The 24,746-nt window shown below is 26.2% G+C and overlaps 3 protein-coding genes across 4 annotated transcripts in view; 1 reads left to right on the top strand and 2 right to left on the bottom strand.

Annotated features, from left to right (window-relative positions):
• The window catches only part of LOC119669045 (calcium-binding protein E63-1), an 89,676-nt gene extending 75,365 nt beyond the window's left edge, over positions 1-14,311 (bottom strand). Inside the window, exon 1 of one of the 2 annotated variants that reach the window (XM_038078769.1) lies at positions 2,318-2,436. In XM_038078769.1, the coding sequence (XP_037934697.1) occupies positions 2,318-2,353 (36 nt within the window). In that variant the 5' untranslated portion in view covers positions 2,354-2,436. Of the gene's footprint in view, positions 1-2,317; positions 2,437-14,262 lie in introns of those variants that run through there. The other variant, XM_038078770.1, reaches the window with a different exon arrangement.
• A 7,211-nt stretch (positions 14,312-21,522) lies between these two features.
• On the bottom strand, positions 21,523-22,815 carry LOC119669167 (transmembrane protein 267). Its single transcript, XM_038078970.1, has 3 exons — positions 22,581-22,815; positions 21,996-22,518; positions 21,523-21,941 (listed from the first exon to the last, which is right to left on the bottom strand). Exons 2-3 carry the CDS (start codon positions 22,284-22,286, stop codon positions 21,570-21,572), a joined length of 663 nt encoding a protein of 220 aa, XP_037934898.1. The 5' UTR covers positions 22,287-22,518; positions 22,581-22,815; the 3' UTR covers positions 21,523-21,569.
• A 969-nt stretch (positions 22,816-23,784) lies between these two features.
• LOC119669527 (ubiquitin-conjugating enzyme E2 T-like) lies at positions 23,785-24,738 on the top strand. The gene is made up of 3 exons (XM_038079445.1): positions 23,785-23,983; positions 24,050-24,238; positions 24,295-24,738. Exons 1-3 carry the CDS (start codon positions 23,905-23,907, stop codon positions 24,519-24,521), a joined length of 495 nt encoding a protein of 164 aa, XP_037935373.1. The 5' UTR covers positions 23,785-23,904; the 3' UTR covers positions 24,522-24,738.
• Positions 24,739-24,746: the final 8 nt, after the last annotated feature.

Genomic DNA, 24,746 nt, shown 5'->3' on the forward strand with positions numbered 1-24,746 from the left:
ATATATACGTTTGCATCACCTTAAAATTTATTATTAAACAATTAGTGTTTTAAAACTTTATAAGACAAATTAAATAATATTTTTAAAGTTTACTATAAGGACTAATAAGAGTAAATGATATTGTCCGCAAAATTTATGGAAGATTTCACCAATGGAACTTCGGCACCTATTATTAGAATAACAAATTGAAGAATATTAAAATTTGGTATATTATTTAAGTCAACTTAATCAAAATCTTGAAATTTTTCTAAGATTTTCAGAGTTTTGACAACCCATGTTGCAGTAAATATAGAAAACAGACCGTCGTCAATCATACGACAAATAAAATATTTCCTAATTTTACGGAATCTTCTCAGGAAACACCCAGTATATTTAAAATATAAATTTAAAATCATGCAAAAAATATAAAGCCATAACAAGAAATTGAAGGGCCATAAATTTATAAACTAATAACTTATCAAAAAAAAAGATTTATAAGGTGGAGGTGCGGCTTTTAAAGTTACTATTAGTTATCTTTAAAAAATATTCCTATAATACATAAATGTATTTCTTAATATATTATTATATATCAAAAATTTTAATTGATATATTTAACAAAAACTTTACTTACATGGACTTTATGAATAATATATATTAAAATTTATTAAGTACAAATACTCAATAGAATATTCACAATACAAATATTTGAAATATTGTAAATTTAATAATTAAGAATGAAATGCATTTAGTAAGTAAAATAAATATTATAGTAATATAAAAATCTTGTGGATTAAATACAATCAAAATTATCTGTGAATTTATTTTGTTTAAATAAAAGTCAACATTCATGTAAAAAAATTTTTTGATAGTAATTGTAGTATTCCTACATATGTGGTAGGAATACTATTAGAATGGTCTCACGAAAACTTAAACGCTGGCTTACGTGAACGCTCCTAGGTATTGCAAGAGACGATAGCTGCAGACTTTGTTGCGAAGAGAGGAAAAGGCAGAACACATTCTGTATCACTGTGATCGTCTCACTTATAACGGAATTAGGCAACACCTCTCCAAAGGACATAATGGCTTTCTTAACTGCTACTCGTCTATCGGACTAAATTGGGTGTGTCACAATAATCCTTAAAGGATGCAGTGACCTGATGAGAAGTTTCCAACTCATTTGAAATGTATCTATCCATCTACGTGAGCTTCCTTTAGATTTACAAAAGATCCGTAACTTATAGTTATTGAAAAACGTGAGTATAGTATTTTATCTAGATTTATAATGAAAATGTATGAAAGTAACAAGACTGAGGTCTCATTTCGACGTTTGGATTGTGTGTGTTGTCTGGTGTGTAGTTAATAGGAATAGCTAAACAGCATGAATTATAAAATTACAGAATATTGAATAAACTTACTAACAAAAGATTATCTAAAAAAATTAACACACAAAAACTTATTTATTCGAATGGTGAAAAACACTACAGTGAGCTATCTTAAATTTTAGTTTACGTTTTCTAGCGTACACTGTACAATTTACTAAAGCGATTAAATCATTGTCAATGACCTCAAGGACTCAACTTTAATAATAAAAAATAATTGTTTATGTTTGTCTTCTCCATTTTTGACATTACTCTAAACTTTATTCTAGTTGAGTCTGCTTGCTTAAATAATCAAAAAAAAATTTAAAGCCTTTAGGCAATATTTATTTATCATTTTATACTCGTATTTGAAAAAAAAACATTTATTTTTCTATTTAACAAATGAGCACATAACAAAGTTCACGAAGGATAAGCCAAATCTGTCTATTTGTTAAAAATAAAAATAAGCAAACCGAATTCAGCACATTATGTGCAAATATATTATTATATATCATTTAAAATAACGTATTTGTAAATATATATAGATATAAACATATATATAAATATCAAAAGAAAATAAAAAAAAAACAATATATTTTTCATATTTTTTCTTTTGCTAAAAATAAAAATACAACAAAGAATAACAATAAAACAATAAAAAAAAATTCAAAATCAAAACAAAATTTTTTGTATATATTTCCAACATTATAGACAATGTAGCGAACAAACAGAAAATAATAATAAAAATAATAATAACAATAAAAATAACAAAATGTATGAAACTTATAACGAGATTATTAGCTTTTAGGAAATAATTATGCCAAAAAGTATAATGAATTGCGCATTCAATCTTTTTGGAAAATTTTACAATTCATTGCATTTTAACAAAAGAAAAGCTTAAATATTAAAAAACAATACTTAACAGATTGTCAAATAAAATAAATAATTGAATAAATTTAAAAATTGAACTGTATACTAACCTTAAGCTGCTGACGTAAACCACTCATTGGGCTCATTCAATATTCGGAAACAACTTATCAAAATTAATAAGCACTTCTCAATATTTTATTGTATATAACTTTTATTTTGTTCAATTCTTATAGTTAAAAACTTACAAATTTAATTTGCAATATTTTAAAAATTATTACACATTAATAATGTATCAAAAAATATAAATTTTTTAATCAATTAAATCTTATAACAATTTTTTTTGTATTTTCTAAAATTTATTAATGTTAAGCAACTATTTTGTTTCACTTTGTAAATAATAAAATTTATCTATTACAAACTATACTTGTAAAATAAATTAAAAGATTAGAAGAAACATTACATATATCACTTGTTTTAAAGACACACTTGTCACAAATTTTAATAATGATAAAATTTATTTCAAGGGATTTAAATAAATTAATAATAATTTCTTTTAAAACACTTGCACAATTATTAAAAGTTAAAGCAATTTATTTTTAATTTTTGAAAATATAAATTTAAAAATATTGTTTAAATATCTATAGCACAACAATAATTTCAAATATTTTACTGACAGCAAATTTTAATTTTTGAATATTTTATTAACTCGCAACCTTATGATGAACCGTTTCGTTGCGAATTTCAAATAAAATTGAGAAAAAGCCAAACGTAACGATCAGATAGATCCGTCGTCTTTCATATAAGCAGACAAATTTTTCTCACGGCGAAACCAACAACTAAAATATTAAAAATAACAACAAATAAGAGCAGTACGAACCGGCGGCAGCGATACATTTTAACACCGGCAGAGATGCTAAAGCAACAATTTTTAAATATATTTCCATATATATATATACTTACATATATGTATATTTATTTTTTTTGTGTAAACATGTATATTGATGTTTGTTTGTAGTTTTGTCATAAGCTATTAGGTATAAAAAATCGAAATACTACATACATACCTCTCGAATATATACAAAGAACTTCAAGCAGATGTTGTTTTAGTGATATCTCATTTTGTGTAAAAAACGATTATTTATTACGACAAAGGTGCCTGGCGAGTCATCAGAATATTTCGATATCAAACAAACAATACTTCGGACAAATTACATTAAATAGATAATAAGAACAAGAGCAATATACTGTAAAAATCTTCATATCTCTTAGTTAACAAATTGATTTATAGAAAGTATAAATAATGTGATTTTTATTTAGAAAAATATTCAATACATTCAAAACATTCTAAATAGATAGAGAGTTGAAGCATAAGCACAGATATAATTTAAAGATATATTTAAAGATATAAGTTTAAGAATACAATATTGGGATGAGGCAATGATTTCATCTTGATTTTGCACAAAATCAAGTATTTGAAATTTTACTAGAATGATCTGTTGTAGCAATAGCAGACCCTGAGAAGTCTTTTCATTAGCACAACAATAATGACTCCAATAAAAACATAGGAAGACTCATAAAAATGTTCTGACATATTGTGCTTTAGTGTCTTTAAAATACACGAATTAAAGTTCGACATTTCACTATGATTGGTTGTGTCGAATTCGAATTCTTCTTCTCATGGCAATATACAAATATATGATAAATTGCTTTCTATCATATCATTTAATAACTATTAAATTTGTGTATTTATTTATTACCTCTACGAATATTATTAGAGCACTAGTATGGTTCATGTAAATTAAGGTGATGAACCTATATAATACCACACATTTTATGATTGCCCCGTCCATATCACATGAAACTTCCGTAGACGAACCTCCATGGAGCTTAATAATCGCCCTAAGACCCACTCCGCAATACTACGATAAGTGGTTGCACTTATCAGTCCCACAAAATCTTTTGCCATAGCTCTTACTTGCCAAAGTGCCGACCGTGCCAGGTCCTTCATGATCTTTAAGCTGGAGCTTGACTTTAATGACACCCCCACTCAGCCAATTAATAAAATAGGTTAGAGCTGTGTACACTTCTAAGCACTACTATACCTTTCATGTCTGTTATGCCATTCAGAATGCCACCTTCAAGGATCTGAAATATGCGCTTCCTAAGTAGAATTAGTTTAATTGCAAAGTAAAACTGGATTGGCCTAGATAGATGAATTTGATGGAAAGTTGTTTGTGAAAGATGATTGTGTAAACTACGGACGCCAAACAAAATAATATAGCGCCAAAGACATGTAAAATCAAGTTAATGTGGTGTGTTAATGTGTTAACAAGGAATATTATTTAATCATTATACAATGCTTATGTGAAGTTGTTTACAGAAGGAGGCTAAGAGTATAAGGCAGACAATTCTTGGTTTGTGCACTATCTCATACTATATTTATTCTTCGAAACAATTTCACCAGAAAATCAATTCACATCGTTGCACAACCAACGATATCACCTGATTTACCACCCTTTGACTTTTAGGTTATTAAAGAGGTCCGTTCGGAAATACTTTTTTGATTTATTTAAGCCCTGTTGCGACAATAAAAAGTAGTTAGAACCTACTTTTATGATACGATTAAGGAGATAAAAACTGAGATAAGCTGCTTCCAAGGTTGGAATTTATGTGGGTATAAGTGTGTTGTATCGGAAGGAAGTACTTTGACATCAAATAAATAGATTTAAAACAATAAATAAAAATTTTAAAATCTTAGTATTTGTTTTAATAAACATAACATGATTTTATTTCATATAACACTATTTAGAAGACCTTTTATATAATATACTTGATATCAACTGTTCGAGATTTTTTTCTTCACTTTTTTCCTTCCTTTGGCTCCTTTCATTTCTCTAAATGTATACAACGGAATTAGATGTCACGTGTTTGAATTCAATTTTTTTTATTATTAACAAATAAAGAACAAAGGATTTTAATATTATAGTGAAATTTAGATTGTAGTCATATTTAAATGAAATTCTTTTACAAAATGAAATAAAATATATAGTGAATAAACTCATTGAACGTAAAATACAAAAATGAGGGCGCAGTTTAGAGAAAACTTAATTTAACACATATATACCATAAAAAAAGTACTACTATATTATATAGAGAAATATTTTATAAAAAAACTAACTTTAAGATAAATAAAGCTATTTTAAGCAAAGACAAGGAAAGTAAAAATATACTCGCAAGAACACAGTAATTCGTATATAAAATAATAGAAGTTATTATATTAAAAATTTTAATGATATTAAATTAAATTAAAATAATTAAATTAATATATTTTTTTATAATAAAATTTTTATTTTTATAATTTTTATGTATATGTACTTTAAATTAAGACAAGTATGATCTCAAATAGGTAAATTGATAAGAACAGAAAAATATTTTTTGTTCAGAATTTCTTTAATAAGAAATATAAACTTTTGACTTTGTCAAATGACTCATTCCACATAATCAAATCAATTAATTACACCCAAGACATTAATTTAAAAAAAATATTTGATAAGTATTATTTTGCACCTAAAATAGCAAAACGTAAAACTTTATATACCACAAAATAAACAACAATTAACAACAGGTTGTAAAGAGACTTTTTTTATTAATTAAATTAAAAATCCCCTTAAGATGTTAATAAAAAAGATCATAAAAACTAATTAAAAATAGTAATGAATAAATCTCTGGTCAAAATTTCTCTTAACAAATATTTAATTTGCAAATTAGATTATTTAATTTTCTAAAAAAGTATTCTAAAAACATAAATAAACAAATCTAAGTTTTATTATTTTCAAAAAAAAAAAAAACAAATATTTGACAAAATCTGAATAAAAAAAACTTAATAAAATCAGCATGGAAGTCATCAAACTCACACGACTGCTGATATAAACAATCAAGCAATCAAATGTACAAAGCGAATACCATTCTACGGCGAATTCAATTTATTAACGCAATCTGAGAGAATATTTAAAATTCAGAAAATCAATGAGTTTGTTTTCGAGTTAAATGTAAATAACATGCAAAGTTATAAATTTATCTTTTATCAGTTGAATCAGTATGTTTACAACGTTTTTGATGAAACTAATTAAAATGAAAAATTGTACATTTAAGTGCTCGTATGCAAAATACAGAAAAATTGCATTTATTGTATGTAAATTATTGAGTTTCGCAATGGTGCAATACTCGTAAATATTTTAATTTTCAAATTTCAAAATATTTTTGCAGAGTATGACAATATTATATTAAATATATATTTTTTAATATATTGCATTTTTACAAGTTTTTAAAAATCTTGGAGTCGTTGAGTTTTAACAAAAACTTGTGAGATTTTACATAACTGAAAATATGAGTACTTAATAACAAAACTAGAATATACTTTCATTTCCTTATCAAAATGTATATATTTCAATAATATTGTTATTTTCAATGAAAATATTAAACAATACATTTCAGTAGGATTAACACTTATTACTTATGTTTATATGTGATTAACATATCTTTTATACTTATCAAAGGATTATAAATGGCTTATGAATAGGGTTATAATCAATACCTTTTTTAAATTAAAATATATTTCAACTAAACTAATAATATTTTAACTAAACATATCATATATAATTTTTCTAAACAGTATCGTAAACTATTCAATATAGTGAGTAATTTTGGTTAATATGTGTATAGTATGTTAGCTTCTTCTTCGTTATTTTATGCATTTCTTATTAGTCCTTTCTGCTTTGGTCTTCAACTTATTTAACTAAATTTACTAAATTTACTGGTAATTCCTGAATATAAATAAAGTCACATCGAGATTCATTTTTTATATATTATTTAGATTCAGTTTTAGTTTTACTGAGAAATAAAAATGTTCAGGATGGCATTATTTTTTAAAATTTTTAAAAATTTTTATATTTCCACAAAACTTAATGTACATGCTTACTATATTTTCGATGAATGAATTTTCAAAGAATATACTACAAAAATTCTTCTATGTATATTATTTTTGATCTCGATTAGTAATAAAATTCTACACAAAACTCAAAAAATTCACAATGGTATTGTCCTTAGAAATGTTTTTAAACAATTAAGCACATGCACAAGACTTTTCAGTAAAAAAAAACGAATATTGGAATGTCACACAAATTTTTCGTTTTTTATTTTGATTCAAATTAACCAATAAATTCTACTTAAAGGATAAATATTTCCATTGCGACATTGCTTTAAGAAGCAATTAAAACGGTACTAATTTATCAGACGTCCTATGTGTCACTCATACGCACCATAATACACAAGAGAATTTACTTTAGGGCTCACACCAAGAATTTATCGAGATCATGCACGTCTGAAATATTACTATATTACTTGTGACATTAGAGTCACAAGTTAGAGTTTTGTGCTCATATATGAAACACTTAAGGGTCATTGAACTTATGGGTGCATTACAAAACTGGCTCCTAGCGTTCTTTAATATAAAAAAAAAATTTGTTTTAATATATGTTTTATAACTCAAATATAATAACGGAAAAAAAAATTGATATTGCTTATTTTTCATAATATTGTAAATTATTAAACACTATTTTTTAAAGTAAAATTATGGCATACTTATCTCTTTAATAACCTTAAGAATTTATAAAACATGTTCTTTAATAAACTGTGCTAATAAGAGATTACCAAAGCCGGTGTCAATTGAAACATTGACACTATATATATTTATATAAAACAAAAAAAAATATTTTGATATAAATATTTTGATTTATGAAGACATTACAACCAATAAATGAAATCATTGATTTCCTAATGCAATCACATTACGAAAGACTTCCTATAAAATGAATAAGATTATTTATTGGCAAAATAATTTTTTTATATAAATTTGTATTTAGAAAAAATAAATTAATTTTTTTAAATTAACTAATTAATGCTACATTAACAAATTAAAAACTATTGTGTTTATGAGTAACCATACATTTTAGATTTATTGTGAAATTACAATTTGCTGTGAACATTTCGGTTAATTTTATTACATTCAAAAGTAAAAGTATTTGCATCTTTACCCAAGGTTAATTACTAGAAAACTAATTAAAAATAATTTAAGAATCTATTAAACTAAAACGCAGTAGCAAGTAATAAAAACCATTTTTATATTTTATGTGAGATTATTTTTAATGCAGAGAAAAATTTTTCTTCTGCTATGAGGCAATGCAAATGAATTTAAATAAAAAATAGGAATATACCTCAGCACATTTTCAGTTAGATAATTTCAAAAAAAAAATAAAATAAAATAAATATAGTATAGATGCAATTTGTGTTCTAATATTATTCCTTTTACTAGATAGATATGTGTACTAAGTATAGATATATCATTTATTCAGATATAGTTGTATTTTATCAATTCAACTAGGTAAGTCATGAATGAATAAAGTAAATAAAATTTATGTCTTTTTAATGAAATTACCTAATAAAATTACCAATTTTCAATTAATTTCTGATTTTTCTTTTTTTTAATTTTGTAGTATATCAAAAAATCTCGTTATACTTTTCATATCTCAAAATGTATACATATAACATGAAGATATATGATTTTTTTATATATATTCCTGTATTTTATTAACTTACAGGGAATGAGGTATTTCAAACAATATAAGAAAACGCTATTCGAGAAATATTTTGATTATACAAACCAGATCTATTCGTATATGTAGAACTACTTATTTCAAATTGCAATATTATATTTCATACTGTATTCTTCGTGAAAGATATATATATATTAGGATTTTATTAAAAAATTTTATACTATGTCTTATTTAAAATTAAATACAAATATAAAATTTTTTAAATTTATTTTTCGATCTGTTTATTAAAATGGTTTTTTTACATATTTTTAATCAAGATGTAGGTCCCTTCTTGTTAAATAATGAAACGTTTAATATTTTTTATTATACTCTATATATCAGTACAATATACACGATAGAACAAAGAGGAGGACGTATCATAATAAATTAAAATTAAAAAATATTAAAAATATATAAAAAAACTATTTAAATACAAATATATCAAACACATATATATGTTAGGCACGAGACATAAAGATTTTTGGTATGCCTTCTTATAATAAAATATACAAAAATAATTTTTACACATTTTACACAAATTCATAAAAATCTAAAATTTAAAAGTATGTGTAATTGAAATATAAAAACTATTTAAAAATACTATATTATCAAAAAACTGAGAAGACTGGTTTTGATTATAAAGTATAGAAAACGGGGAAGATTGAGTAGGTGCTCTTTAACACATTTAGTGTAAAAAGAAACCCTACCTACATTTTATTTTAATCACAATTCTTATTTTTTTCAATTATATCTTTGTATCTAAATTATATTGTTAAGAAAATAATTATTTCTTAGATAGATATACAAAATAACTTAGGAAAATGATTTGATTATTCTACTATTTTCGAAATACTAGAATTAGTAATATAATATTCTCAACTTACTTAGAAGCTCAGAAGTTTACAATTATAACTTTTAAAAAATTCAAACAATTTTATATTGTAATAATAACATATTTTTTTTATTTATCTTTTTTTATATATTTAAAAACTTTTATTGCATCGAATATTAAAAAGTCATATGCTTTGCTTAAATGTCACTCATACGTCACGGTGTGTTTTTAAAAATAATTAGCGTAGGTTGACAAATTTGTGATTTTAATAAAAATCATCTTTCTATATTAAAAATTTAATTATAAAACAAAATTTATTTATACAATTATGCAAATATAGCACAAATATTGAGAAAAGAAATATATATATTGTACTTAAATGTTTTTATAAAACGCATCAGAAAACAAATTCGCTTTTATTAAAAGTGCAAATAATAAATGCAAAATGCATTTTAAAATTGCATTAAATTGTAAGAATTAACATACAGTAATTTTAATTATTAGCATATATTCAATATTTATTTATTGTGTTATTTTTATTATTTATTGTTTATTTATTAATCATTTGAATTATTATTTTAGTACTTATACCTATAATTGCCTATAAATAACCATGACTGCTCTTTAAATATAGTGATAGCTTTTAAAGTACTTTTGAAAAAAAACTATTCTTACACTAAACAAAGTTAACAAATTTATTTTTAACTTTTTTAATAATTTCTACAATAAATAAGTATTCTAACTGAAATAATTTAAAAAAGCTGAAAGTAGCTAGATTAACATTTTAAATAGAAGTTCAAGCAAATTAACTACATTATGACAATAATTTTTTTTTGTTTTCTCAAATATGAGAATATATTCCTGAAAGTATATATACCGCAAGAAAAACTTTTATATCCACAATTTTTATATTTCAAATTTTTACTATTTTTTTTATTCCACTTAATTGCCCCATTTTAGTCTGGTTTTTGACTGCAAGCAGTAAAATTTATAGCTTATAATATAATTTATGACATTTTTGGCAACCCCATGTGCGATAGCCAAAAAAGTAAATAATTATGTTTGATTTTTGTTGGAAGAAAAATTAAATATATTTACATAATGTGTATAGAATTTTGTAATAACTTTTATTAGTTGATGTCGGGTTTAAAAATACAAAAAAGGAAAATATAAGCCAAGCATTCAAAATTTTGATTAATAAATTTGGCATTTAAGAATTTGTATATTTCTTTATTTTAATAAATTATAAAAAAAAAACAAATTATTCGTACTGAAATAAACATATTTATTATATATTTATTAAAGCATGAAAAATTTTGAATTTTAAAACAAAATTACAAAAAGAATATTAAAAAAATCAAGTTTATATTTTTAAGTTAATATAATACTAACTTTTGACGAAATAAATACTTGATAGTATAGATTATAACCACAATATCACAATACTACAAATTTGAAGAAAATAAATATTAAAATAATATTAAGAGTAAATTTTGGTATATGAAAGTTTCGAACAGTAGTGAGCTACAACAACAAAAATTATTTTTATAGTATTTTAATTAATTTTGAAATATGTTATATTAGATCAACAGACATACATAGAGATCTTAGGATTGATTCAGTGAAAAACTATATCAGAGACAGAGCTCTAAAATAATTCACTAAAGTTGATACGCTAATTAACCCCGCCCTAACAATCCTCAAGTCCACTTCTGGACTTGATATGCTGATTTAAGGTCCGTCATCAACTAAAAGACAAATAAATGATATGATTTTTTTTTAGCCTAGTTAAAGCCTAGTGTGGGGTAGAGATAAGCCCCCCAGCCATTATAGAGTAAAAGTGCGTAATAGCACTAACTCAAGAAGAAGAAGAAGAAGAAGAAGAAATATGTTAATAAAAATTTATTAGAATTTATATCGAAAGTAATTAAACAATAAATTAAAAATTTATAAGTTTGGTATTTAAATTTCAAAAATAGTTTAAAAAGTCAATAAAAATTAAGAAATCATAAAAAATATATAATTAATATATAAAATTTACATAAGTAATAAAATCATTTTATTTTTATGACAATTTAAAAATTTTAATATGTGAAGATATTACATTTGGTGAATGTAGGAAATAATGATGTTTGATTATGAAAAAAACGAGAATTTTTTCAAGAATATATAAAAACAATTTCTGCTATAAATATAGCTATTTATGACAACTGAATATAAATACATGAAAACAGAAATCTAAATTTGCTAAAAATTTTGAACCTTTTATGTTTTTAAATACAAAATAATTTTCTTATAATAGAATTTATTTACAATTAAATTTTAAGAACGAGATCTAAAAAGTTTTTTCTCTTAAAGTCTTAAAACTTAAAGTTTTAAAATTGGTCTGTTTTATAAAATCGTGTAGAAAACAGCAACCGCGACATTCCCTTCCAGAGTCGACCCAATGGACTCTATGGACGATGTACACTAAGATGATAGTGACATCTGTTGCTAAGTAAAACCAAAGGAGTTTTAATATAGGTGGTAACTTGTTTCTTTAACTTTATTCAATAACCAAAGAGACAAAAAGAAAAAAATCAATAAAATGCAGTTCATAAGGTTTAAAATATTCTAAATTGCAAAGAGGACTATGAATTAACAACATCGTTGACAGTAACAGATTGAAGAAATTTTATTATTTTACAAAATCAATACTATAATTATATTTAAGAGAACAGTTTTAAAAAACATTTTTGTTCAGTATTGGAAAGGGAAAAGATGAATTATTAATACTCAAGTTTCAGAGTATTCGGTAGCTAAGTTATGTCTGTAGAATGTCAAACGAGAAAATAGCAAAACATATTGTACAATTATGTAGAACAGTAAAGCTGCCAACTGCGGAAGCGCCAACGAGACGAGTGGGATATACTCCAAAATAATACAGAGTAGTGCCTAATGAGTTTTAGTCGATAGCGAAATACTCAAATCTTTATTCTAAAGGAAGTTATATAGTGGTAGTGATCAATAATTTTCTCAGCAATTTTCGTTGTGTAAATTTAAAGAATCATATTATTCTCCTTCTCTCTTCCATCAGATACCGAGATCAATCATCAAAACGGACGCTAGTGTGAATGAGCCTATCCAAAGTAATATTAGCAAATAAAGTTACAGTTAGTTGTAGATAAAAATACCAAGGAGGTCAGGAATTTATAAGACATTTAAAATGACATTTGAAAAACTACAAAAAAAGACATGTAAAACTAATTTAAGGTCTATGTATGTGAAACTCTATAGATCGAATTCATTATCAAAATTTTATATAAGTAATAATGTTATTACAATGAATTATAGATTTGTATTGGCGATGAATTCGTTTCTTCGAATCTGTTAGTGTGATTTTTCGTAGTAATAATGATTGGTTATAATACTATAAACTTAAACTGCATGCAAAACACAATCATATATTGCATCTTGGTTAGGTTAGGCTAGAGTGGCGACCTTGCACACAAAATCCACTTGAGCTCAAATAATGACCCGTTGTGATATCATGGATTAGCATTGTTTGTACGCAAACTAGAGGTTAGTGTATGAAAAACACCAAAAGACTAGATTCCCCCATTCAAGTAAAAGCAAAGTAACCTGACAAGTCTGTAAACTCTACCACGTCCCTGATTTTATACAATTTCTGTCAGGTTGGTAAATAAGGGGGTCCAAAGATTTTAAATATTTTCTTAGTCAATTATAAACACTGAAGTACAGTTTCCTCCTCATGCACAGAGCCAAAACCACAACAAAAGTCCTTTAGTATATCTAGTTTCGTAGCAGGTCTATTAGTACATAGTGACCCATTAGCACCGATACCTTATTGCTGACCAGGTTACGCCTTAGTTGTAGCAGCTGGTTAGTATGTTTTTATATAGCATCTATATATTAACACTACTTTGGAGTATTTTCTAAACACTGTATGGGGTTATGAAACAGTTTTGTTTGTGTTTTTAGTGCTTTATTCACATATGTACTTTTAAAAATTTTTTAATAATAATAAGCTTATTAAAAGATAATAAAAATATTAAATTCTAACTTTAGGGCAACCTAAAATATCTAAAATAATATTAGGAATTCTCCAAAAAAAAGCAAAAGCGAATTTATCGAAATACGTAGAGATATATATAAAAAATAACGATCGAAATAAAAGTTAAAATTCCTTAAATAACAAAACCGACTTTAACAAAATACATATTAAATTCACACAAAATTTTAAATTCACAATTAAAATAAAATTTTTTGATTGAAACCCTGACAGTTTGTAGAGACATAAAATATTGTAAATCAAACTAAATCCACCACAATGTGTATATGTCAATCAAGCATAACAAGCACAGCACCTACAACAACAACATCAATAATAATAAAAACAACAATAATAGATAAATATAAAACAACAAATACAACGCAAAATTCTTTTAAAACAACATAGCAACGCTTTAAACAAAATAAATACAAAAACAGAGTTGCAGGGAACTGAAAAATTTTTCAAAAATTTCTATTTATCAAAAATAAAACAACAAAAAAGCAAAGCAGCGACACTTACTGCAAAGGGATTTGAATTTTCTTCTGGTTCCGAAATGTTGAAAAATATAAAATTAAATAATTTAATTTATTATAATTTTTATTTTTAAACTATTTAAATTTTTATAAATATCAACACAATATAAGTGTATATCTTTTTTGGGCACTAAAAACACAGTTAAAAAACATAAAAAGTAACAACAATTTTGCACAGCAGATTTTTTTATTTTATGAAAGAACTTTTTTTTAATTTACTTATAAAAATCGAACTGTTAAAAAGTTTACTTTGACTTGTTTCGCACGAGCACAAATAAAAGAAAATGCACGAAATAAAACTAAAAGTTGTGTTAGGACCCGTTCAGCTGCGAAAGATCACGAAAGATTACGCGATCTTTAGAGACTGAGCAGCAGCAAACATACAGCGCTGCGCCCCCAAAAATATGATATCGCTGCTGCCTGCTGCCTGCTGTCTGCTGTCAGTGTAGCTTTATGAATTTGTTTGATTTTGTTGTTGTGTCAACCAAAGTTTAAATAGAAAAAATGTGTACGAATACACACACTAAAGAAATAGACGTACGCTACGATATGAGGTGGTATAGTAAATTGATTTGTGTGAAACGAGGTGTTGTTTGTTGTTGTTTTCGATGTCAACGGTTCGCTGCGTTTGAACGCTGTAAATAGTTTGGCTACATTTGAAAATAAACAATTTGTATGTTGTTTTTATTGTTTTATTTCTGTAAAATAAAAAAATTAGAAAAATAATTTAATTGCATGTGAGCATTGCACATAAAGGTATTTTGACTAATTCACGACACACCAACATAAACTCATTGCATTTAAACAACTGAATTATATTTTTATAAACCCAAATTAATTTATAAAAATTTTTTACCAGTGACAAATTATATGTTAAGATATTTTATATAAAAACGCAATATTTAATTATATAAAATTGATTTTTCTAATATACATCAAATTACTTACTTACTAGAAGTAAGTAACATCTTGATCAATTGCAAGACCTGACAGTAAATAATATTTTAGGCTTCGCCAAAGGTTCCAGGTGCTTTTAAACTCCGAGTTTTTTCTACATATACGATAACACAATGAGCGAGATAGCCTAAGTGGATCAACTAGGGATCGCCAGTATAATCTAACCTAACCTACTTACTAGAAGGCTTCGAAATGTAATAAAGAAACAACAACTACACAAAATTTTATTAATTTATTGTAATTTGGCTAACCATACAACGAGTTTTCAAATATGGACAAGTACTTAACATCAGTGACCTTAGGAAATATTCGAATTTTTATTAAATTAGTTTATACTTCGTATATACTTTGCCATTACATATGTGAATCGTTCTGGGGGTGCGTCCAGTGGTCTCCGCGAGCCAGCACGTTCAGTTGCTTGTTGTAGCAAATTAATAGTACCAAGCGCCTTAATAACGTTAAGCGATTTCTACCAAAGATGTGGATGTTTTTCTCTAGCGGAACCGAATCGTAGAACTTTCTACTTTCATTCACAACTTCATTTCATTCGCATAATATGACAAAGTTGTGGAGTTTTTATATGTTTAATATCAATGTCTTGATATAACTCGTACAGCTCATCGTTCCATCTAATTCAATACTGGTTACCAACGCATAAGGGACCATAGAAGAATTTTTCTCGAATGGTAAACCCTTCTCTTCAAGTTTGTATGTGTCCAAGCTTCTGCAGCATATATCAAGACAGACATACTAAGAGACTTGGAGAGCGTGATTTTTATTTGTCGAAATAAAGCTTTATTTTCCAAATACCTACTAAGCCCGGCGTATTATTTGTGGGCAAAAGTGACTTTTTGTTGAATCTCTGGACATTTTTGGTATTATTACTGTTTACCAAACAAACGAAATCTTTCATACTCTCGAAATTATAGTTGTAAACAGTAACGTGGGTCCCAAAATGTTCAAGAAATTTGCTTATTGACAGAAAGTACTTTCTTTTTTCTTATTGTTTGTAAAGATCTTTGTAAAACTACACACACAGATCAAACTACCATCTATGGCTCTTGTTCAGAAATGTACGAGACTTTAGTACCGTCATCGATATAAATTTAGCTGACCCTATAAGCCTTTGAATTCTTGACATTATAATATTATAAATATTTTCCATTTAACAATGCTAGAAATGTAAGGAGTCAGATTGCTACACTTTTTAGATGCGAGTTAGTAGAATAAAGACTCACCGAAGTATCAACCCAGATACTTGTACATGGGCACAACGCGGACAACTACAGCGCAGACGAGCTTGCCAAGGCAGGCTATCTGCTCCCTAATATTCATTTCTCAGATATTGGTATCCCAGCAATCCCAACGGGCACGTTGACAATCAAACAACGATGATGAACATCAAATCAAATATTACTAAAAAATAATTTCCAATCAATAATGCATAATAAAAATCTCGAGCTCTTTCCATTTCAGTGTTTTTAGTCAATTATACTTTTATCAATACGATATTATGAGTACAAAATTTAATATAATTAACTCATTCATTTATGTAGCCCACACATCATCAATACTATTCGCATGGGATTTATCGAATCGATGAGATGACATGTCATTTCAAAGAGCGCTAGTACACAAAAATAGAAGTATTGGGCGTATGACGAATCTTCTGTTTAATTTAAAAAGTAAAAGTAAATTGTTTAAAGATACTCGTATATTTTTCAAATTTACTACTTATATTGAAAAAGGGGGCGCACGCATCAAAGATGCGATACTGATTATGTATGCCATTTCCAGCTAAACGCCTTAAGCTTGATTTAATGTTGTTTGATCGAATTTGTGATTTAGTGCAGGTGAGTAGGTGTGCGAAATAAAAATATTTTTCAAAAGGAAAAGTTTATCGTTTTTAAGATTTTTATTATAGAATAAATACAAATTTATTTTGTTCATTCGAATTTATAAAAAAAAAACTAAGTGTAAGTTATGCCAGTGTGAATAACACACAAAAATACAATACTATATTATGTATTAGCACATAAATACTAACTTTTAATAGATTTTTAAGAAAACAAACACAACTGAAATTATATTTTGTAGTAATTTTTTTAATAAAAAATAAAAGTAATATCCGTTGACTTTTTTTAAATATTCATAAGTGCAATAAGTAATAACTATAATGCACAACAGAATCTTATGATATATTTTAATGACTTATTTCTTCAAGTGGATTTCAGTACACATGCTGAACATTTAAAATATTTAAGATACTTATCCAATAGTAGCTGCCAACAAGACACATCACACCTCGCCTAGACAGTTCATAATTTTGTGATTTTACCTATCTACCAACTCCCATCAAGTCATTATTATGAGCACATTAAAATGCAGTAAAATTATTCTTAAATAAAGAACAGGAAACAAATGAACATTTATGTTTATATATAAATATATATATATAACATTATACATATATATATATATACATTTTAACAAGCAGTAAAGGCAAAATCCTAGCAAATTCAAAATCAAAATTTAAGCTACTCTGCGCCAGCACATAAAAAATAAAATCTGTAAAAATGCAGTGACATGTGCATAAGAAGATACACCTATTTATATGCATTACCTACAAATATATGTGATATATATGTATGTGTATATAAATATAGTGCTCTTATGTTTATATATTGGCTGTTGTGTGACAAATTGTGATACTTCGTTTAATTTGAGAGCATCTTTTAAATTTGGGCAACTTTTCAAATCACGTCGAATTCGTTTTCAGTGCATGAAAAATGTACTTTTCTATTTAAAATATTTAATTATTATTATGTGATAATTAACAGCTAAAAATAATAATAAAATTAATTCAAATAAATAATACATTTTGTGTAGTAAAAATTGGTTTAATTAGTTTATCTATTCACATATAAAAAACCTTTAGATTTTTGTTTGTTAAAAGGTTTTTTTATTATTGTGACATAACTTAAATTTTATCAAGGGGACTGATATCCAATTTATTTAAACGAAAATTTTTTGAAGTTCTAGTCTAAAAGAATATGATATTCAAAAAAGGATATTTTCCAAAAACTAAACTTAAAAAAGAAGTTTTAATTAATAAAAAGGATTAAGCGAAATAAAATAAAAGCTTAAAAATAATTTTTATTTTTGTATTTATTGTTATTGGTATTCAATATACTCTATCGCCGACATTTCGAACTTTGTTTGACTTCTTCCTCAGGATGGAGTTGTGATAGCCCTCTAACCTGAAGAAGAATTACTCAAGAAAGAAGTCAAACAAACTGCGAATCATCAGCGACAGTTATATTGAATACTGAATACTACATAACAATAAATACAAAAATAAAATTGACGTTTAATAAAATTCGATTAATTTTATAAAGCAGTATATTTTTCAAACCTTACCATCAGGCGTGAAAAACATTATTCAAATTAACTCATCGGGACAACTTACAGTCCTGAATTCTTGATTCATAGCTAAAAATAAGTTGGCAACAACTTGAGGATATTTAGTTTCAATGCGCCAAAAGTATGAGAATTATCTGCAAAACAAAACCTGGCATGGTCTTGGTGGCGAATTCACATCTAAAAAATGACTAAAAATCTAAAAAATATGAGATAATTAGGGTGGCGATTACAAAATAGCGATCAGAATTGATATATTATCATATCTTTATTATTTTCAAATAAAATACGGTACTATTACACCTTCAGACCAAATGCTGTAGGACATGAATATTTTTTTGGATCTAATGATTTCCACTTCCCTTTGTGGATGCAATGACTTGCAGATTTCCACTTCCGTAGATGCTAGATATGACAATGTACTTAAAATTGTAAACTTTTATTATATATTCGAAAATACCGTTGTAGGGAATTTGATTTGAGCTAACTTTTCTTTTCATTTACACAGTGTTTCTAGATCATGTTTGTTACGTACTATATCATCCCTATAAGCGGAGACTTGAATGTTATTATACTGAAACATTTTTTTCAGTATTAGATCTTTTTACGACGTCATATACCATAGTATTATATTTTAAACAAGTGTTGATGTGGCATGTTCTTGCGTTACCAGAAGGGAAATTACAAATCTTATTAGTGATATTAATCAATTATGCATTAAATATATGTACTACTATAGTCCTTCTATTAATTTAGGAGAAAATTATGCTTGAGCCCTCCAAACCTTTCTTCTTAGTTAAGGGCCAGACCTGGAGATTATTCCAAAAGGGTAAGTCAGTTCTACTTGTATGGAAACTTTGTTTTTTTTTGTAACTTTGTCATTTAAATAATACCCATTAATCCACTAGCTTTTTCAGAACACCATTTTTTATGAGAGTAGCCTTTTTCTTTACAAAGTTGATTTTATAAAAAGTCTGCTAGAAATCAATAAATAACTGATGAATATTTGTTTAAATTCATTGACTTCAAAAATTATGCAAAGAGTTAAGCACTTGTCAGTGTCCGATTTGTTTGACTATATATCATGATGGTAAACACCAAGGATTTCTTATTCGCATTTGTTTATAATAGCAATATTTTTCGACAGATTCATGCTATTCTGCAGTAATATAGTCGAACACAATTCTACAACAACAACAATTTTAATATTATTACTATTAAGAAATATTAAATATAAATAAATACAATATATTGTTATAATTGTTGGGAAAATCGTGGAATCTAAATGGCAGATAACTCAAAAGGAATTACAATGCGTATATATAGGTTAGAATATAGTTAGATAAAGGAAGTGTAAAAAGGTGGAGATTGTTTCGGAACAAGCATGGCTTAAGGATTGGCAAGATCCGCTGAGCTCACAGTAGTTTACCACTTCGAGAGACACTCACTCGATGTACAAACTATAAATAGAAAACTTAGTGAACTGAACAAAAGTTGAGGCATCTGTCCGTGAAATATTAGCAAATATATTTTGTGACACACTTAGTGACGATAATTAAATCAATTTATGAAACGTTTTATGTGTTAATGTACCAAAACTTTTTTCTACAAAACAATAATAATTTGAAAAATTTACCAAAAGAATATAAAAAATATTAATTATATTAGTGTTTAAGAACAATAACTACATGTTAAATAAGCAATAAATTACAGTACATTTCTTAAATTCACCATAAAATGCATGAAATTATAATTATTTGCTTATTATTTAATAATACATGAACATACTACGTTTCAACAGAGATATATATTTATATTTCTACCAATTGCATTGATTAAAACTTAATTATATTATTTTAAAGAATATTACGATTTAGAAAATGAATATCTTGAAAGTGTTCAGATAAAATTTCATTCATGAATAAAACACATATGTACCTGATCACTCACAATATATTAAATAAAAAATATTTAACTTAGTTATTAATACACTTTTTAAGAAGAAAATATTAATAAATAATAAAAATAGAATAAAATAATAATGATGGATATTCACAGATTACACCTGTAGTTTTTACTTGAAAATATCTCGATTTTAAAACGAATACCTGTCCGTTTCTATATATTTTGCTAAACATTGTGTATCCTGCTTTATTCAGCAAATAACTTCTCTAGCATCATCTCTAATATGTAACATAAAGTCACCCGCAAGTGACGTATGCACTGGACTCCTAAATATACCATAATAATTATTTCATAAATTTGTCGTTGCTTTCAATGCTGATATTTATTTTGAATTCTTACAATTATGCGCACTAAGCATAAATATACATGCTACTGTTGCACAGAGCATATACGTATAAAGAATATAAATAAAATTGCTAATTAAGCAATTTTAACAAACAGCACAAAATTGAAGTAACGCTTAGTTTTAAGAAATGTGATTTAGTTTTAAGTTGTAGTCTAAAATAAAGATTCAAATATAACAGACGTGTGTTATTCGTTATTCGCAAGTATTGATACAAATTTATTATTTTAAATTATTAATTTTTTATTTTCACTAGTTTTGATCATTTAAAATTTAATTAAAAACGTTTCGCCTATTTTATTAAATAATTGTGAATACAATAAAATGCATTTCTAAACTATATTTCTTATATATAAAAATATATCACAATATGGATATAACACTGGCATTTATACTAGTATCTACTTTAACAATCTGTTGCGTATCTAATTTTTGTCAAGTGACTGGAAGATGATTTGTATTAATTATTTTTGGTATTTTCAAAAAAATCGCATATTATTTATCTAAAAGCTTATTAAATATTATTTTTTCGTAAATGATATATCTAATGTTTGTATTTAATTCACTATCACAATATTTTCTTTAACATAAGCAAAATTCTAAATAAATTAAACTTGTAAATAACCATTGCTAACAATGCGATAATTGTAGTCATTGAGTTTAACATATTGTACCAGTAATCTCTGTACAACTCCACTGCGGCATACAGAATGTAAGTAATATACAACATGAGGAGTTAAAACAGTAATTATTATATATGCTACATATGCCACACGATTGGTGTGACCAAACGGACACAGCCAATAGCCACGGCGCACGGCATCACGTGTATGGTGCGTGATAAAGGCACAGAGTAAAGAACCAAGTATTAAACTTGTTTTAAAATAATTTAAACTTGCTGTACAAAGATAAAATATTAAAATAATTAATATTATACTCGAACAATGCAAAAAAGGACGTCGTGTAAGATTCGTTGCATCCTAAATAAAATAAAATTTAAATAATTTTTTTTAATTATTAAATATACACTATACCTCTAAGTGCAGTGAACGTGCTTCAATAAAATGATCCATGTCAATTAAGGATGATACCGCAAAACATATAAATATCAACAGCCATCCAAATAAGTTTGTGCTCCGATCATAGAATTGAACTGCATATGCAATTCCCGTTAATGCTCCAATAAGTGCATGTGTAGCATTATCAGATAGCGCTTTTAACAGCGGATGAGCAGTCAATTCCACGAAATTATCACCTAGCAAGCAGGTGATTGTCACCAAAGTGGTTAAAATTATCCGTATATAGACCATTAGATGGCAGTGCATTTATGAGTATATTATGAGTATATTATATTAAGAACAACTGATATATTATAAATAACCTGACACTAATGGACGGTAGTGATTGAAAGAAAAATGTATCCAAACTTCTGATCCAAATTTTAAATTACGAGTAAAAATTGTTCATATACATTAGCTAATTATGCACGCTCATTGTGTAATTAGTTCATAATTTAATCGGAGTTGATGAAGGCACCACTTTGTTATTTTTATATACCTGAAATTTGAAAATGTATAGTACATACATTTTATTTTAATATCAAATATTTAAATAATTACAGTTTTTTATTTTCGCTACTCTCACGGCTGTTAAGTAGTCCCGACTAAAAAGTCTGCATTGCAGAGATATCATCCTCATGTTAAGGGGGGTTGAGCGGTGCAAGTAATCGCAGCACAAGGTAGTTTGAGTTTGTTGATATTTTCAATATTACAAAAAAACATAGGGGTAATAGTATGGAGCACCTCATCTTTCTGATTCATAACAAACGTTAACTCAATTTTGACAATCATTGAAATTTTGTATTCCACAGTGTTGTAAAAGTGAAATAAAATAAAGAATATTTAGATTCATTTATATATATCAAATCTTATTATAGCGTCTCGTGTTGCTGTATATCATTTAGGCCGTGTGCGAGTTTGAGTAAATTAAGGTAAAGTAAATTGAAATTTCCTAAGGATTTTTTGCACTGCAGTTATGTAAATATTTATTTACTTATGTATTGCACTTAATCATTATATTTGGTTAAAGTTTTCAAATTTATTAATATATTTATTTGAAGTCTTATAAAATTTCCACAATGGTAAACCTAATTCACCTAATTTTTATCTCATTTAGCCTACTCGAAATTCTGGTAAATATCAACATTCGTTGCCATACCGACATAATTTACTATTTCTCTCAATTTATTCGAACTCACACACACAGCCTAAATGAAATTCAAAAAAAGTTACTATTTTTTTGCTTAATCAAATTTAATCAAATAATTAATTTCAATGATTAATGAATTAATCAAAATGATAAGCTTACACATCCATTTTGAAAAATTATAACACTTCCTCTAATTTTAATAAACTTTGACGTGAAAGAATCAAATGAATAATATATTATTTTTTGTTTCTTTTGTATAGTTAGTATTTAGTTAAAACATGTACCTTATAATGTAAAAAATTATAAATCAATTTTTTGAATCACGTTTTGCACTATTTAAGTTTTAATTAAGTATTGATTTTATGTAGAATATCTAGAGTAGTTTTTTGGTCTTTCAATAACTGACGTTAAAAAAAAATAATTTTTATTTGCTTTTGTCATAAGAGTAGGGTAAATTAGAGCTTCTAAATGATCTTAATTGTTTTAAATTTAATATTATTATTCTTAGAATTCTTTGTCTTTATGTAATTTCTTTATAAAATTAATTGTAACAACTGACGTTTACTATGACACAAGTGTTAGTGTAAACGTACTATTATATTATTGTACTGGCGTATAAGGGCTGCTTAAAATTATATTTACTTCTTGCCGCCAAGACTTGTAGTTCAGTTTTTAATTACCGATATATATTATATTTTACAGTTGGAAAAGGAATAGTTCAAATTTTTAGCAATCATGATGCAAAATGAGAGAATAAAATATATGCGAATGCCAACAGAATTAAAGAAATTACATGAAAATACTCATATACATGGTAAGATTGTTCATATACGTCAGTTTAACACCCATTCAAATTTTTCCTCTATTATATTCATATTAGGCATAACTTGCAGTGAAACTGACGATTCTCTCAACTTCTCGCATCTTATCGCTATAATACCAGGACCAAAAGGAACACCATATGAGGATGGCAAATTTAAAATAAACATACAAGTACTAGAAAGCTATCCTTTTAGACCACCGGCATTTACTTTCTTAACTCCAGTTTTTCATCCAAATGTTGATACTTGTAAGTCACTTTGAAATCAATTGAAAATAGCTTAGATAAAATCTTTGTTTTAATAGCTGGAAAAATATGCATGAGTTTGCTTCGTATACCACCTTCAGGAACCTATAATCCAGCGGTAACCTTGGAGGCGGTTTTGCTGTCAATTCAGCTCTTGTTAGCAACACCTAATGCAGATGATCCAATTCGAGTAGATGCCGCTGATTTATATAAATCAAATCGGCAGGAATATAATAGAACTGCTCGCGAACTCACGAAGAAACATTGCGCTCCAGTTGAGAAGTAGATGACAAAAGTAATTAATTAGCTAAGATGCATTTATTTTCAATATAATTTTCCATTAGGATATTCAAATATAATTTTTATTAATAAGTTTTTAAAATGTAAGCTTGTTAAAATTTCTATATTTGTTAAAAAAATAGCAAATTTTGTCTGAAAATGTCATCAACAGGAGAAAATTTAACAGCATTTTTAAAATATTTGGTGAACATTCATATCAAAAACTTGCGCT

Source organism: Teleopsis dalmanni, chromosome 1, assembly GCF_002237135.1.
Source record: "Teleopsis dalmanni isolate 2A chromosome 1, ASM223713v2, whole genome shotgun sequence".
Classification (NCBI taxonomy): Eukaryota; Metazoa; Arthropoda; class Insecta; order Diptera; family Diopsidae; genus Teleopsis; species Teleopsis dalmanni.